Source organism: Schistocerca piceifrons, chromosome 9 (assembly GCF_021461385.2).
Source record: "Schistocerca piceifrons isolate TAMUIC-IGC-003096 chromosome 9, iqSchPice1.1, whole genome shotgun sequence".
In the NCBI taxonomy this organism is placed as follows: Eukaryota; Metazoa; Arthropoda; class Insecta; order Orthoptera; family Acrididae; genus Schistocerca; species Schistocerca piceifrons.
The window spans coordinates 206,675,900-206,694,823 of record NC_060146.1 but is presented as its reverse complement, the minus strand read 5'-3'; the positions used below and the strand labels follow the sequence as shown (position 1 = coordinate 206,694,823).

The window sequence follows — 18,924 nt, the reverse complement described above, 5'->3', positions numbered from 1 at the left end:
CCAATAGGAGGTTAATTTTTGAACAGCCCCTGTAGATATGGATGTTGCTGCAAAAGACTTTGTTTTGATACATATACCACCTATGCAAATGTTTCTCACTTTATTCCCCTACAATTCTCACTTTATGTACGGCAGGAAGAAGAATACTTAAGCAACATGGTGTGTCTGCTAATTTAAAGAATTAAAAAATAGATACTGTGATGTAATAACTACCAAATACCATTGTCGAACACTGTTTTAATTTGTTGTGGTATGTTAAAAATATTTCTTCCAGGAAGAATAATTAAGCTTGGTCCATCAGAGTCCATCTCGAGAACTACCCACAATTACAAGGAGTAAAAGTTTTAGCATCAGGTAAACAGTCAGTCATCAATTATTCACTAACTATGAACTTCAGTTTTAACCCAATAGCTATTCACTACAAAACATTAAATGCAGGTCCTATTTTTCTTGGCAGCATTGCATGAGGAGGCTGGAACTTAATTCTTCCTCTAGCCACACTCCTCTATCTTGAGGGAGGTGAAACTGAGAGGGGATGAACTTGTATCCCCCTGAACTAGCTCCAATGTGAAAAAAAAAAAAAAAAAAAAAAAAAAAAAAAAAAAAAAAAAAAAAAAAAAGGTGTAGACAGCAAAAGTAAGTCATATCCCACATACCAGAAAAGTGAGACACAAAAACCATGAGATATGTTGATGTAGCTGATTACTCAGAGAAACAATAGTTTGGTTCACAGTCCTCCACATCAACTGTAATCAGATCCAATGCCCACCTGCAGTATTAAACGTGGTATACAGTACTCTGCTGGAACAGTAGTAGTCCTCAGTGGTGCCTAACGCCACACACGGAGAGGAAGGTCCACTTGGTCATGAGCCCCCTGACAGGAAGCAGGCTGGCAACTACCGTGGTGCCGTTCGCCTCCGCCGCCCGTGCCGCTGCCGCACGCAGCTCTGGGGGTTGCGGCGCGTGCTCCGAGGAAGAGCAGTATGCCAGGCGGAGGTGGCAGACGGGCGCTGCCGCGGGCGAATCCCTCAGCAGGCGAGACAGTGTGTAAGACATCGCCTCATCCAGCTCGTCCCGAGTCATGGGGCGGGGTGAAGGGGGTAGGCTGTCGGGGCAGTCTTCCGATTCTCTGCTTCCGGAAAGGTATGACGCACCTGCGTATAAATTGACCGACTCCAAAACTGGAATAACATGGGGAAAAAAGTAATATGAGGCATGTGCAGAAAGTAATAGAACTAAGCCTCTCACACTTAAAGAGGTTGTTTTTCAGTAAATCTGGCAGCACTGCATTTGAAGGCAAGGTTGCATTGTAATTTTAGGTCTACATCATATCATAAGGAGAAACACACTAACACGAGAAATGTCAGTACTTATTATCCACAGCACTTCTTTCAACCGCTGTGAGGCTACTCTGACAAGAAAAGGTCGCCAGTGGTGGGATCGACTTTTTGAAACTGTCTATATGATATTGTAGGTTAAGATCCCAGGTATCACATCCTAAATCCATTCGCCCTGGCGGGCCGTCATTTGCAATTAATTGACAAAAAGGATCTCGAACTGCGTGTGATGCTCCACAGCTTTAAAAAAGAAATGTTATACAAACTGGTTCTGTAACACACTGATTACAGTAGAAGCCTCATATTCGAAAGGTTGTGGATTCAAATCCAGGAAATTTGTTACTTTTAAATTTTTATTGAAGTCACTTTGATCATTATTTTCGTTTAATTAACTAGTTTAATGTATTTTCATTTATATTCCTTTGTCACGTAATTTTAATCACTGTATAAGCTTTTTCAATTGCTCTCATTTTTTCTTCTCATCATTTTTTTCCAGTTGGAATGTTTTTGCATGTGAATTTAATTATTTATCTATCATAATATTCAATAATGTAATATACTGAAAATGCCAATCTATCGGTTACAAAACAAAATAATCTGCTTACACTGACTGTGCAAAATGTAATTTTTGTTACAAGGTTTACATTTTTTGTGGATGGTGATCATCACACAAACATTTAAAATATAAATAAAATGTGAAATAGACATAATGAGTGCAATAATACGGACAAAAATATGTGATGATAAAACAGAAGAAATTAGATCTAGATAATACATGAAAATAATTAAAATCCCACGCACACAGATTGGAATATGTGGGAAAAGAATTATACAATGAAAAAATGAGAACAACTGAAAAAGTTAATATGGTGACTAAAATGATGTGATGCTGTCAATAAATAAACAAAGATTCTGTGAAAAAGGAACAGAAATAAAAAAATACATTTAAACAAATTAACCGAATAAAAATAATAATCAACATCATGTCAATAAAAATTTTAAAATAAAAAAAATTCACAGCACCTGATGAGAATTGAACCCTCAACCTCTTGTATATGAGGTCTGTACTATAACCATTACACTGTACAACCAATCTGTAAAATATACCTGTTCTGAAGCTGTAGAATATCACGTGAAATCGCAAGATTGTTTTTCATCGATTACTCACAAATGAGGCCCCACCAGGGCAAATGGCTGCAGGCTAAGATGCCTGGGATCTTAACCCACTTCACCGTAGACCTCTTATCGTGAGAGGTGATGTGCATTTGGGTGTCTGTGTGGTCGTTTTCTGCCAGAAGAGCCAGAGCTCGAAAGCTAGTTAATACTGGTTTTACATATGTCTATGCACCACGTGACAGTCTGATAAAGACGAATGGTTGCCTTTGCTTTATTTTAAGTATTGTTCCATTCACAAAATTACATTATAGTTGCACTTTAATATTTTAGTATACATAAACAAGAAAATCATATATTCAAGAAATACTTACCAATCGATATACGAGAGACAATAGCTGACACTTTGTTCTCGTAATTCCACCGGCGGCATATAGACACTTGGAATGGACCAATCAGACACCCTGTTTCCTCATCTGAAAGCAAAAAACAAGTTTGTGAATTAAATGAGAGCACCCTCTCAATAAGCAGAGGCAGACTACAACAGTTATATTAGTGAACAATAGTTGATGCTCCTAATGACTTCTATCAACTTTAAAAAAGTTGTTTCAGGTAAGATTTGGTAGACTGCAAATTTTTTCCTGCCCCCTTTCCAGTCACAAACCGACCAGTAAATAAAAACAACAGTAAACATTCAATGGTAACAACCGATCACCGTGTCATCCTCAGCCAATAGGTGCCACTGGATACGGATACAGAGGAACACGTTGTCAGTTTCCGTGACACAGCCGCCAATTCTCAGTGGAGTAGCTCCTCAACTGGCCTTACAAAGGCCGAGTGTGACCCAATTGCCAACAGTGCTCGGCAGACTGGGACGGTGAGTCATCCGAGTGCTAGCCGAGCCCGACATTTATTTCTGTGCCTTAGCTAGTGTTCTGTCTATAGGTAATACCACAGACTGAAATGACCTGCTCTTTCTTGCTTAATTTTATATGTTTTGGTGCACCTATCTGCTATTTTCACTGTGTTGCTTCGGAGTTGTATTCCCTTGTCACAAAACCTGTCTATTGCAGCAGGAACCCCTACCCGATTATGAGTAATCTGTTTCTAACATAGGCACATCAGTATGTGTTTACGCTTTTCTTTTATCACTACCACTAAATGTATAACTGCCCACCTAGGGCTGCAATCCTTTTCTATACCACTGTTTCATGCAGTTCCATTTCATTTAGTTAGTTACTGTACGGTGGTGTGACACACATGAAACATATGTTATAAAAATTGCCAGTTTGGTACTGAAAGGTACTGAGTTTTATCTGCACTTGAAAGGATGTAAATTTGGCGGCAAATAGCGATCTGAAAGTAACGGATGCTTGAGGGTAAATTATGATTTTTATTATTAAATATGATTTCTTACGTTGAAAGTGATGCCACACACTTTCCACAACACTTCTGAGAATGTGCAAAGTGTTGTAACAAGATTACACATCTCAACGTAGGGCACTGGAGGGCTGCGTAAGCTAACTGTTAACAGCCTGATATAGTGTCATAGCCATACACGTTTATTAGATTCTCAAAAAACACTGATGTGAGAATATGGAGAGCACACAAATTGTAGAAACGCTGATGCCAAGTAAACATAATGTAAGGTGAATTGTTTTTTTGACTTTGAGGGCTCAGATTCCCTGCACACCCTCAATGCAGAGAGCTGATCAGTGGTGACTGTTAGTCTCTTTCTTCACTCAAAAAAAGGCTTGAGCATCACTTGCACATATTAACTTTTTTTTTTCTTTTTCTTTTCTTGTTCTCCATTTCCTTGTGATGAAGGAAATATTAAAGTTTCAAGGCCAGATATTCAATTATGCGTGCCCCCTCCCCCCCCTCCCCAAGTGCATATTTCAACCCTTCTTTAACTATATCTGTTTGAACAGACAGTGGATGAACAGATCCTTCCTCTTTCATTTTATTGTTTCCCATTTTATACATAAGCAATTTCAAATCGATTTTAGACACAAGGATGTGGGAGCTGAAGTACATCACCATCATATATCATTTGATAGGGATGACAGCAAGATATTGTGTGAATACTTGTAATATGCAGAACTTCACAAACAATTCAAACACCTCAAAATCCATTCATAAATTCAATGAATGTTAACTCTAATGTCCTAATTAGATTTTGAAATCTTATACGGTTCAACCTGATTGTATTACTAATGGTTTTAGAAGGCAAATTAATGACACATAACACTGCATATCAGTGAACCAAATAAAACAGAGACTGAAGAGTTATTAATATAGACAGAAGAAAGACAAATTCGAGACCTGGATCATTTTTATGGTCCTGAACAGAATTTTCTACTTTTTATCTCTACCACAAATATTAGCTAGGTTTTTAAAATGATGATTATTCAGAATTATTAATAGTCGAGTACCCAATAAAAATTGAGTAACCACCATGGCATCAGGGAGCAGTTTCCTCATTTTGGATGTGGCAGTTAATGTGCTAATATTAACTGAATTTAAATGACACAATAGTGAGGTCTCAATTATATGACTTTTTCAGAACCAATATAAATAGCCCACAGTGCAATGGTACATCCATTCAAAGATACTCACATTCAAATCTGTTGTTGTGGCGATGCAACCAAACCGACCACTCAACCAGTGCACCCCTCGGTAACCGGGGCACCACGACGTAGTCAGCAATGGCATTGGTAGTGTGACGTTCCCACTCGAGCCGTGCCTCCCATATGTGAGTACCACGTGTTACGTAACATATGGCCTGAACAAGGGAAACAAAAGCTTAACAATATTATCTCTCTTCTTAGGTGGCTGCTTCTGGGCAAGGGTATTTATGAGAACAATCCAGAAAGTAGCACCTCTATGTGCACTGCCACTGCAAAGGCTGATATTGGGTTTCCACCCAGAGGACAAAAAGTTTCACCATCACCTAGTTTCAGTATTGTGTCAGCAGTAGTAACAACAAGTTTTATTTTTGTACATTCTATGATTGTTTAATGTGAACTGTATGATACGAAGCTCAGCCGACTATCAGGTAGGAGGTGTTATTCAATTTTTGGATGCTCTGCTGTTGGAACCTTCATAAAATTACAGTAAATTAAAGGAAATGTAAGGCAAGGGAATCTTGAACAAAAAGATGTGAGGATCGGTGTGAAATGTGTACCACGAAACTCGACCCAGGCACCTGACCCTCAGCACAAATGATCTGACGAATCGAGTGAAGCATGAAATGGTGTGACACACCTCTTACCGGAACTTGAAAAAGTTCCTGAGCAAGAACGTTTTGGAAGTTATGTTGATATTGGGAATGCAGTGAACTGGCTTAATAGAGTCATAGTAGCTAAGTACTACAAGGGAATTCTAAAGCTAGTGAACAGATGTGACAAATGCTTAATACTGGAGTTGATTATAAAAATAAAGAAAACTTCCATTTACTAAGGAAGATTTTTTTTTTTAAGTCCAAATAGTCAGTACTCTATGGATTGCCCTCATACTTGTGGTATTTTGGTATGTAGTTATTTCACTTAGCAACCTAAGATTAGTTTGATGTAGTACTCTACTTCTGTCAGTGACAGCTATTCTCTTCATTTCAACAAGACTGCTGCATTTCACATCAACAATCAGCTTTATAAACTCATATCTCCAGTAGCCCTGCAATTCTTCCCTCAGAACACCCATTCAACTGTACTTCAAAGCAACAATGCATGTCATAATACATGCCCAACCAATAGTTGGCATTTTGGTATGCTTGTAGTTTTATAAGAATAAAACATGGGAAAACAATGTATAAAAATCCTTTTGCTGAACAGATAACAATTTAAAGATGGTAGGGCTCTTATGAAGAACTGCATTATAGGGTGTTCAACTTTGCTTCTGCCATTTTTCCCCCCACATTTGAGGCTTTAGTGAAACAAATTGGTTACACACGTATCATTCAAAGTATTTTCCATCGCTGGCCACTACTTTCTCCCATCGTTCGGATAGTGTACAAATCCCGTGTAAAAAAAAATCTTCATCTTTAGAAGCGATCCACGAATCGATCCTGTTTGTGACTTCTTCATGAGATCGGAAGTGTTGGTCAGCCATGCCATGCGCCATTGATCTAAACAGGTGATAGTCAGAGGGCGCAATGTCTGGAGAATACGGTGGGTGGGGTAGGACTTCCCATTTTAATGTTTCCAAGTATGGTTTGACCTCTTTTGCAACGTGGGGTTCAGCGTTGTCATGCTGAAAAATCACTTCATCATGCCTCTTGCTGTATTGCGGCCATTTGTCTTTTAATGCTCTGCTCAAATGCATTAACTGCATTTGATAATGAGCACCTGTGATTGATTCCCTTGGTTTTAAAACCTCATAGTACACGATGCTGAGCTGGTCCCACCAAATGCAGAGCATGATCTTGGAGCCATGAATATTCGGTTTGGCCATTGACATGGAAGCACGGCTGGGATATTTTCGTCCCCAGTCACAATGCGATGCAGAAATCCCTTCTTCCGTTTTTGCCTCTGAAGCAACTGTTCACATAAGCACAAACGCCATACAACGTCTCTTGGTTTCAGCTCTTCAGCTGAAGATGGCCGCCGAGTGAGACCACAGGTATAAAGGGACCGGCATCTGCAAAGTCTCGGCACTTCGCCAGAAGATGGCCGCCGAGTGAGACCACAGGTATAAAGGGACTGGCATCCGCAAAGTCTCGGCACTTCGCCAGAAGATGACGAGTATGTCACTTGTCGAAACGTCGCAATTTGAAGACACCGCCACCCGGCTGGAAGCCCGAGAACTCTTTGCCAGGTGAATATGCTTGTTTTTTGTCTACATCTGATTAAGGGCTTCATCTGATAGCTGATAATTAGGGACAGGAAAATTTTGTGAAAATGATAACTCAAAAAATAATGCAAAATTAGTGGTTTTTAGCATAACAGCATGTGATAATAGTTACTGAATGCTGAAACCACATTTTGACTTCATTTTTTCACGTACTTGTTTAATCTTAAAATGACAATTTATATAGCCCACAACCAACTATGAAATGACATCAAAAACTGCACCAAAACTGGCAGGGAGGTGAAAAAAACAACAGAAACACTGAAATTGGCAAAAAATACCAAAAGTGACAAAAAATTAAACCAAATTTGGTAAAAAACATCAAATCTGGCAAACAAGCATGACCAAATATGGCAAAAAAGTGACACCAATGTGGCACAAAAGTAACACTGAATCTGGCATACAAAACATGGAAAGTGAAAAAAAAAAAAAAAATTGCATAGAAACTGGAAACAAAAACACTGAAGAGGGTAAAAACCCTAATAGCGGAGCTGGAAAAAAAATGCAAAATTGGCAAAAACACCAAATTTAGGACAAAAAGGCAACATTTGCAAAAACCCAAATTTGGCAAAAAAATAGCACGGTAATTTACAAAAAGTAACACAAAAATTGGCAAAAAATTAACACAAATATCACTGAATTTAGCAAAAAATAATACTGAAACTTGTAACAAACAAAGAAATTGGCAAAAAATGCAATTGGCAACAAAGTAACACTGAAATTGGCAAAAAAGAGCAACAAATTTGGCAGAAACTAACGCCAAATTTCGCCATAAAATAAAATTATTTTTTCCAGTCCCTACTGATCATATTGTGTACTCTTCTTCCTATGTGCCTGTCTGGCACTCAACACTTGCTCCTTGTGGTGAGAAGCAATCTATTCTATTTCATATTGTTGGATTCTCAGAAAGAAAATGGATGCAGAAAGTATAACATAAGTATATTCATCCTAGAGATACGGAAAAGAATGACAAAGTAACCACAACCTTTTTTGGTCCACCTTATGTACTGAATTTGGACAGCCATATTGCCTCATGGTAACCCCCCCCCCCCCCCCCCCCCACCTTTCATGCCAATAATCCTGTCAAGTGTCTAATTATCTTAACATTTTGTAGAAATGTAATACATTTTACACATCATATTACACATTCTGCCAGTCATCACTTGGAACCAAAGACAGGCAGTCAATCTTGAAGATGTCCTCATTCCAGCATATGTCGCTCAGTAAGTAATAACGTGCTGTCTTATTGGAGACACTGTAGAAATTCACAGATTAGGTGACAACATTTTATATTCCAGGTATGAAGACGACCACATCACACCTCTAAATGGCAGACTGTCTGTTTCACACATTTTAATTAGCTTTGTTTCTTCTAACTTTTAGTTCCACCACTGACTATTGACTTTGCTCAATAATTGTGTAGAAAACATCTGGGAAGTGCAGTTCTGTCACAAGGTTTAGCTGAGAACATAACAAAGGTGTGCTATCCAGCAATTCATTCCACTCAGTGCTAACGTAAATAGAGCACACAACAAAATGACACTAGCATGCCCTCGCTGCAGAAATTGTAACAACATTTAATGGGTGTCAAATTGATTTTTCGGTCACAAGATTTAAGAGCTTCAAAAAGACAACCTTTCCTTATGTACAGAAGCAATATGTGATAAAAATGGTCATCCTTATAACAACAAAACTAGTAAATATCACACAACTGTTTTAACCCACCATAACTCACTATAAAACTGTAATGATTGTCGACGTAATTTTTGTACAGTTTGTGATATTTTCAGTGGTATGGGATTCTATTTTGCAAGATATTGGTCTCTTCACTTACTGTCACAAGATGCTATCCGTTAGTTTATTTCACAGTTTTTGTGATGTGGGATTTCAGTTTGATCATTTATATTTTCTACAAGCAAATTTTATAAAATTAGCGTGTGTGTTGTTCTGTCACATCCAAATCAGTGGAGAGACAATCTGTATAGACAAGTCATACAAATTTTTGATAATTTAAAGAATGGAAACTCAAGGTTGGAATATCAACAATATGAGGAAAAGGCCGGCCGGAGTGGCCGAGCGGTTCTAGGCGCTTCAGTCTGGAACCACGCGACCGCTACAATCGCAAGTTCGAATCCTGCCTCGGGCATGGATGTGTGTGATGTCCTTAGGTTAGTTAGGTTTAAGTAGTTCTAAGTTCTAGGGGACTGATGACCTCAGATGTTAAGTCCCATAGTGCCCAGAGCAATTTGAACCATTTTTTTATGAGGGAAAGGATAGATTGCTACTCATCGTAAAGATGACACACTGAGTTGCAGACAGGCACAGCGAAACGACTGTTACACATTATGGCTTTCAGCCAAAGCCTCCTTCAGCAAAGAAACCACACAAACATTCACACAAGCATGGGCACCTTATGTACACACGACTGCTACTACAGGCAGCTCCAACCGGAATAATCTAATAAAAAGATTTTCTAATTCCAGTTATCATAAATATTGACGATTGAGGCCATTCAGTTTACAAGCCTGTTCATTAAGTCTTGCTGGTAAACTACATTACTGAAAGAAGACGGAAATTCACAGGTGCTCTCTCTCTCTCTCTCTCTCTCTCTCTCTCTCTCTCTCTCTCTCTCTCTGTGTGTGTGTGTGTGTCCTCACCCCCCCCCCCTACCTGCCTCTCTACTCACCTGGACGACATCGCGCAGCTGCGTTGTGGAGTCGACGGCGCGGGCTACCCTCTCGATGTGCCGGAGTGCCAGCCGGCACTGCCGCTTGATGCCGCCCTCGATGAGCTGCATCGTGCCCGGCACCAGGCCAATCTGGCCTGCCATGTACATAATATCACCGACCTGCGAAATGGTATCACATGAAGGCTCGTGTTATGTACAAGTGATTTTATTTTTGTAAAAAGGCATACAGTAAAGCTGTCTTCAATCTGAAAATCAGACTGAATGTTATTGTCCTGTGCTAGTTGTGGTTATGTTGGAGAAAGTATGCACATATACAAGGGAACAACTCTTTTAGCCTGAACTTTGAACAAGTGTTCGTAACTTTAATGTTAATAATTTCAGCAGAGAGAGATAATTTTTGTGTGATACACAGTTTGAGGTAAAGTTTTCAGCAGCACAATGTGGCCACAGTATATGTAAACACTGTGGCATACCAAATTACAACTGTGGCATTGAAGTCAGCCACTAAATGTGTTCTGGAGGCCTGCCAAGCACAACACACAAGAGATAAAAAATATTAATGAACTGCCTATGTACAGTTAATCCACGCGGGAAAAATATATTTACAAAAAAAGATTATGTGACTTACCATACGAAAGCGCTGGCAGGTCGATAGAAACACAAACAGACACATACATACACACAAAATTCTAGCTTTCGCAACCAACGGTTGCTTTGTCAGGAAAGAGGGAAGGAGAGGGAAAGACGAAAGGATGTGGGTTTTAAAGGAGAGGGTAAGGAGTCATTCCAATCCCGGGAGCGGAAAGACTTACCTTAGGGGGGAAAAAAGGATGGGTATACACTCGCACACACACACATATCCATCCACACATATACAGGCACAAGCAGACATATTAAAAGCCAAAGAGTATATATATATATTATATATATATATATATATATATATATAATAGAGGGAAACATTCCACGTGGGAAAAATATATCTAAAAAGAAAGATGATGAAACTTACCAAACAAAAGCGCTGGCAGGTCGATAGACACACAAACAAACACAAACATACACACAAAATTCTAGCTTTCGCAACCAATGGTTGCCTCGTCAGGAAAGAGGGAAGGAGAAGGAAAGACAAAAGGATATGGGTTTTAAGGGAGAGGGTAAGGAGTCATTCCAATCCCGGGAGCGGAAAGACTTACCTTAGGGGGAAAAAAGGACAGGTATACACTCGCACACACACACATATCCATCCACACATACACAGACACAAGCAGACATTTGTAAAGGCAAAGAGTTTAGGGAAACATTCCATGTGGGAAAAATATATTTAAAAACAAAGATGATGTGACTTACCATACGAAAGTGCTGGCAGGTCGATAGAAACACACACACACACACACACACACACACACACACACACACACACAAAATTCCGGTGCTGTCTGCTTATGTCTGTGTATGTGCGGTTGGATATGTGTGTGTGTGTGTGTGTGTGTGTGTGTGTGTGTGTGTGCGCGAGTGTATACCCATCCTTTTTTCCCCTAAGGTAAGTCTTTCCGCTCCCGGGATTGGAATGACTCCTTACCCTCTCCCTTAAAACCAACATCCTTTCGTCTTTCCCTCTCCTTCCCTCTTTCCTAATGAAGCAGCCGTTGGTTGCGAAAGCTAGAATTTTGTGTGTATGTTTGTGATTGTTTGTGTGTCTATCAACCTGCCAGCGCTTTCGTTTGGTAAGTCACAGAAAAACGAAAGACAATGATGATTGCACTATGGCCTTTGAATGATCAAAGCTGTACTGTAAACAATGGAAGAAGTCCAAGTGACCATTTGATCGATCAACAAGCACATAAACATGATTGAAACCAATGGTAAGCTTACAGACACATTCCCAGTTCAGAGCTTGTAAATATATAGTTACTTAGTTTTATGTTCCATGGATTGTACATGTGATTAATCATAAGAATGTGGAAAGTGTCATTTTACATTCACATTACATGTTCATAGGTAAATATGTCCAAACACAAGGACCACTTAGAACTTTTTTATTACACATGTAAATTAGCATCTCCTATCCGCCACCTTCTAGACAGCACATAAACAGAAATTCTTTTACGGAGTTCAACTTTGCTGTCTGTCAGACATCTTATGTAAGTGGGTAGGTGATCAGAAATTTTGGTGGCAGCATTGTGCACCCCTTTTTGTGCTAAGGACGTCCTTAAAGTGGAACAATTAAAATAGTTTTTTCTTCTGGTATTGTAATTATATACTTAATTGTTCCTTTTGAACTACAATGGGTTACAACAAACTTCATGAGCGAATAGACGAGGTTCGTATGAAATTATAGATTAACAGTGTGTGGGAGAGAAGGAAAAGTGTTTTATTGAAGAAGAGTTTTTTCTTGTGCTAATCAGTTTAGTAGTAGTCATTTGAAATATTCTGTGAAAGAAAAATTGAGACAGGGAAATACAGAGCTTGCTATTATTCTGGGAGGACTTACTTCACAACTGCAACCTCTTGACATCTTGATAAACAAACATTTAAAGTTTATATGAGAGAACAAATGGATGATGCATGAAACCCACATTAATTTACACCAAAGGGAGCTTTAATATGACCTACAATCAAACATGTGTCTCAGTGGATAAAACAGCCATGGTCTAGAGTGAGGGAAGACATTATTGTTAGATATTTCAAGAAGTGTGGCATAAGTAATCTCTTTGCAACCTAATAATAAAAATGGTAAAAATGTTATTTAAAAAAATTGTTTAAAAATTAAGGTGTATCTTACAGACCATAGTATCTTATAGCCCATAAAATTAGGTACTTGCTACAGCCACATTGTTTCTCTCTGCATTTGCAAGTTATGAATCTCCAGTTCAATAGAATTACACTCAGTCATTTCCAAAACACTTGAAAATTCTGTTATGAATAAATGGTCTGTACTCCAGATTCCAGGGTGTAGCTGCCCGCCCCCCACCCCCACCCCCCTGCCCCATTTTCCCCACTGTTGGATGTCTGTGGTTGCTCCAACACCACTGCTCGATGGCTGGCATTCTCTGCATTGCAGCAGGACCTTCCCATGAAATTTCAATCAGTAACTTTCTCCTCACATTATGAAAATATTTTGTTGGTGCCTATCTACAGGAGAAATAATCATCATAATAAAATGAGAGAAATCAGAGCGCACACAGAAAGATTTAAGCGTTCGTGTATCCCACATGTTGCTCGAAAGTGTAATGGTAGAGAAGTAGCTTAAAAGTGGTTCGATGAACTGTCTGCTAGGCAGTTAATTGTGAATTGCACAATAATGATGTAGATGTACAATATGACAGGCTCTTCAAACTTTGAAACTCAATTTCTTGAATACACTTCATAAGTACGTTGTACTACTGCATCATTAGTTACATCTAAGTATTTACACCAGTTGTGTGAAAGATAAGCAAAATCGGTGACCTGTCAGATGAACGCTTCTCTTGTGAGAGACTGGATAATGGCATCACAGAATTGTGTAAAGATAAGTTGGTCTTCAGTTCAACATATCTCAGCAGAAACTGCTGCAAACTGAAGCAGTCCTGGCAAATGTATATCTACTTTCTAGTGTCTTAACAATTACGTGCCTGAGACGATTTATTAACGTCGGCTCATTCCCTTGCACTCGCACTGCCCCTGCAGTCGTGCCGCAGCCCACTCACCCGCACGGCCTGGCTGTAGGGCCCGATGTTGGCGGGCGCCCAGTGCGAGACGCCCTGCACGTGCAGCTGCCGCCGCCCCAGCCAGCACTTGCCATCCCCCGCGCCGGGGTCCACGCAGCCGTCCTCGCCCGGGCCCCCCGCGCGGTGCGCCGTGGCCTCCAGCGATACCGGCACCCCCTCCGGCAGGGGGCACTGCACGCACACCCGCGCCGGGGGGTCCGGCCCGGGGAACGCGACGGCGTACTCTCTGTTAGCAGCCGGGTACTGCGACATGTCGCGCACGTACAGGGTCACCGACACGACGTCACTGAGTGGCACCAGACCTGTGAATCGAAACTGATAAACGTTAATCAGATTGCTGATGCAGACGTATCTGGGAATGAGAGAAAGCTGACAGTTTTGCTCAAACCATGAGAATACCAAAGCATTTCTTTCCGATTCTATACTACTTCACATGACATATGAGAAGTACAAAGATTATCCCAAAAGTAAGAAATATTTCTTTGCATAAAGCCATTTATTTTCCATAAGATTTACATCATTTTAAACATTGAACGTTCATCTATTTTTCTGCATAATCACAATTTCACTCAATGCATGTTTGTAGATACTGTGAAAGTTTTGGTACATGCATGTCATACCAACTTGCCACCATGTCCTTAAGGAAGCAATGAACCTCACCTTTCAGCTCATCCTCAAAACTGAATCGCCTTCATGCCAACTGTTCTGTCAACTTAGGGAAGAGGTGGTAGTCACTGGGTGCCGAGTCTACACTATAGGTTGGGCAATGACGATCTATTCCAACTTTTGCCGGAGAGTGACAGACGGGCGGAGATGTGGTTGAGCACTGGGATGAAGAATGCTTACAACCTTGCTCGATGTTCCTCTTCTTCAATTCTGATTTGTTCATCAGAGTTTTTTCTGTGTTTCACAGTACCTGTCAGCATTTATTGTGGTCCCAATAGGAATATGGTCAACAAACAATACTCCCTTTCAATTCCAAAACAACTTTATCAACAGACTGCGTTTCTTTGAATTTTCCTGGCACGGGTGAAGAGTAATGTTGCCATTCGCATGACTGCAGTTTGGTCTTGTGTGTTAATGCAGCGCCTCAGTTTCATCAACTGTGACAATTGAGTCCAAAAGTTGACCTTTTTGTCTGCCTCATGGCTAATAAATTTGTGGGAAGAACCAACTAGTGGCCATTTGTGGTCTGCCATCAGCACTCACAGTACTTGTCTTGCACACGCCTTCCAATATTGTGATTTTACCATTAAAATCTTATGAATGGTGATATGGAAACCAAAATTCAGCTATCATCAACAGCGATCTGCTAATTCTCACAAATGGTCTGCTCAAACTTCGTGACTGTCTCATCAGAGATTGATAGTTACCCGCTGTTTTGTCCAGTGTGAGTTTCAGTATGGTCAGCTGTAAATTCTCTACACCACTTGTGAACATTTTTGACCCCCATATAGGACTCTCCATCAATTAGAGATAAATTTCAATTTGTTCAACATCTTTTGTGTAAAAAAAGTGAATAACTATGTGAAATTTGAACTTGGTTGTACTGTCCAATGAGAGCTCCATTCTCTACAGCTGCCAAGCCAAGAGTGAATGTCCCAGTAAGACATCTGCAGGCTTATTTAGGAATGTGGGAGCATCAGACACAACAGTGTGGTCAAGAGCTGCTTCAATAGTTTCTCTGCATCCTCGGTGCTTTACAGATCTTCCTTTTGTTATTACCATTGTAACAGGCATGTTTATGCATAAATGTTTATATGGTTAGGATGGCATATCCAGAATGGTTACTAAGACATGCTTAAAATATCTCTGAAAACCTCTTACCTACCTCATTGAATTCAGTATTACACGAAACATATCCAACTGCCCTAAAAATGTTGGGGTCAGGATGACTTATGATAAGGGAAATGAGGAACAAGTCTCAAACTGTTGACCAATATAATTAATCCTTGCCTTCAGTACGAAATCTGAATGGGTTACCCTGTCTGAGCTTCTAAACAAACTGTTTACATAATCACAGGACAGTTTTTTTTAAAAAAAGAGTCAAGCACGGAGGCTGCAGACTGCATCTATGTTTTTAAACCTGCTGAATCTTTGGACTCAGTAGCCTAAACCATAGGTTACACCGCAGCTGAAGTCTTACAACTCAGAATTGATCATCACAGTATTTAGCCACACACCACATGAATTCCAAACAAAGTACCAAAATATCATAAAACAGAAGGAAGATTAATGTTTAACATCTCGTCACGTCAAGGTCATGAGAGACACAGTACATAAGGAAGGATGGGGAAGAAAATCATCCATGCCCTTTCAAAGGAACCATACCACCATTTGCCTTATGTGATTTAGTAATATCACGGAAAGCCTGAATCACGATGGCAAAATGTGGCTTTGAACCATCGTCCTCCCAAATGGAAGTTAACCACTGGAATGTAAAATAAGAGTATGATCCTAAATTTTCAGTCAACCAGTGAAACAGAGACACAGATGTACCTCAGCACTCAATACTTCAGCCATTTTCCTCTTCTTGATTTATGTAAATGATGAAGCATACCCTTGCAATTTCCATGTAGTAGCATGACACCTCCGTCTTATTCTATGCCGGAGAGTATGAGGAGATGGAATCCTTTGCAAAAAAAATGGTGTAATGGAAATGTTCTCACCACATCAATATAAATGATTTATGTTCTATCATGGCAACAGAAATTGGTAGTTGAAAATGTCTTGGGATGTATGTGAGTGATAACCTTCAGTTGGTAAACAAACTTTCAATAGGAAATTGAAAAAGAATGTAGGAAAGTCATCGAAAAGGAAGAAAGTTTTGTTGTTAGGCAGTTCTCATGCCAGAGGTGTAGGCCAACTTCTGCAGGAGGAATTAGGACCAGAATACCAGGTCACAAATTTTTTCAAACCAAGAGCTAGTCTCGATCAGGTGACAGAGGATTTAGGTTCACTCTGTAAAGGATTTACCAGGGAAGACACCGTGGTTATTGTGGGAGGGCCAGGGAACAGCATCGACAGAGATCCTGGGTACAGTATAGAGTGTGACCTGGTAAAGATTGCGTCGGCATCGAGACACACCAATGTTGAATTTGTATCTGTCCTGAGACGCCATGACCGGCCTCATTTGAACTCTTCTGTTGGGAGAGTTAATTTGGAGTTGGAACGGCTGCTTGGGTCGGGTGCGGGGGCTCATATTGGTGTGGTTCCTGTTGATTATCTCAGTAGGTGGGACTATACCAGGCACGGCCTACATCTCAACAGGAAAGGGAAGGGGAAACTGGCTGGGGTAATAGCAGGAAATTTAAGGGGGGGGAGGCACTGCCATGAATGGTAAAATACCAGTGGTTACAGGTGTTGGAGCAGCAACTTTTTTAGGATAGGTAAGACAGAAAGATGTCAAGTTCTACGAGAGGTCAGGATTGAAACAAATCTTCAGTTTAGGAAAGAAATTAAACAGCACAATTCTAGCACATTTGATCACCAATCACAGCTATCAATTATAAATTTTCACCAATCACCAGAAATTTTATCTCCACCAAGTTGTATCTCAGTCCTAGGTAATTCCATTGATGAATTAAAGTCACCCAACCCAGTTGACATAATCTGCCTCTCTGAACACCATGTGACCACTGGTATAGGAACTAGGCCTAAGCACAATGAGAAACTCAGACAGGAGAGTACTGCAAATGTTAGAATAAGGAAAGGTTCTCATAAAAGTATAATTAAAAATAATGTAAGTATATTTCATCAAAATATTGGGAGTTTAAAGAATAAAGTAGATGAGCTTCTGGTTTGTTTAGAAGATTTAGAAGCTGAGAATGAAATAGATATACTATGCCTGTCTGAGCATCACATTGTTACTGATATGGATAAGGTAAATGTAAGTGGATATAAGCTCTCTGCACATGTAATGAGAGAAAATATGGAGAAAGGAGGAGTTGCCATATATGTCAAAAGTTATCATTGTGCAAAAAGTATAGAAACAAAAAAGTTTTGTGTAGAGAAACATATAGAAGCATGTGCCTGTGAGCTTAAATTAAATAAAGGCACGTTTATAATTGTAACTGTATATAGGTCCCCATCAGGAAATTTTCTTCTATTTCTGAAAAATTTGGACTCCTTGTTGTGCTATCTGTCAGACAGGGGAAGCAAATTATTATTTGTGGGGACTTCAATGTAGATTCTCTGAAAGAGGGTAATAGGAAAAATGACCTTGAAGTATTACTCAGTTCTTTCAATTTGACACCCGTTATTGATTTTCCTACTCGGGTGGTAAAGGATAGCAGCTCACTGATAGATAACTTCTTTATAGACCAAGATAAGTTTAACCAGATAAATGCTCAGCCTGTTGAGAATGGTCTTTCTGATCATGGTGCACAGCTAGTTACAATATATGACATAGCTCCATTCAGCAATACTAAACAGTCCTCCAAAGTAGTACGTTCAGTCAACAATTTAACAATTGCAAATTTCAGGGAAAGCCTACAGCAGTTAGACTGGGATGAGGTGTACCGTGAACCTGATGCCAATTTAAAATATAATTTATTTCATGACATTTTTGTAAATGCATTTGAAAACTGCTTCCCCAAGAAAATAGTTAAATATACTCGTAAGAAACCTTGTAACAAACCATGGCTTACTAAGGGTATAAAAATATCTTGTAACCGGAAAAGGGAAATATATCTGACAGCAAGAAAGAGTAGTGACCCAGAAACTATCAAAAATTATAAAAACTACTGTGTTATATTAAGAAAAGTTATTAAAAAATCCAGGAGTATGTATATCATGTCTGAAATCAGCAACTCTGATAATAAAATTAAAACAATTTGGAATATTATCAAAAGAGAAACAGGTCAACCAAGAGCAGAGGAAGACAGTATTACCATCAAATTGAGTGAAAACTTTACGAACAAAAAGTCAGAAGTTGAAAATATTTTTAATAATCATTTTCTAAATGTTGTGGATATAGTAGGATCCAGGTGTTCATTAGAAGATGCTAGGCTGTTAATGGAAGAGGCCATGCCTACGCAATTTGATACAATTGAAATCTCACCCGCTTCTCCCTCTGAAATTAGGAAAATAATAAACTTGCTTAAAAGCAAAAACTCACATGGAATTGATGGCATTTCCAGCAAAATACTAAAAGCTTGTTCTCAACAGATAAGTAAGATTCTCAGCCACCTGTGTAATAGCTCTCTGGAACAGGGCATTTTCCCTGATA

General features: G+C 39.5%; 1 protein-coding gene across 1 annotated transcript in view; it reads right to left on the bottom strand.

Moving 5' to 3' along the window:
• Positions 1-619: 619 nt before the first annotated feature.
• Positions 620-18,924, bottom strand: part of LOC124717049 (diphthine--ammonia ligase) — a 113,121-nt gene continuing 94,816 nt past the window's right edge. Inside the window, exons 9-13 of the mRNA XM_047243723.1 lie at positions 13,674-13,996; positions 9,985-10,146; positions 5,070-5,235; positions 2,825-2,926; positions 620-1,181 (exon numbers count right to left, since the gene is read on the bottom strand). Of these exons, the coding sequence (XP_047099679.1) occupies positions 820-1,181; positions 2,825-2,926; positions 5,070-5,235; positions 9,985-10,146; positions 13,674-13,996 (1,115 nt within the window). The 3' untranslated portion in view covers positions 620-819. The remainder of the gene's footprint in view (positions 1,182-2,824; positions 2,927-5,069; positions 5,236-9,984; positions 10,147-13,673; positions 13,997-18,924) is intronic.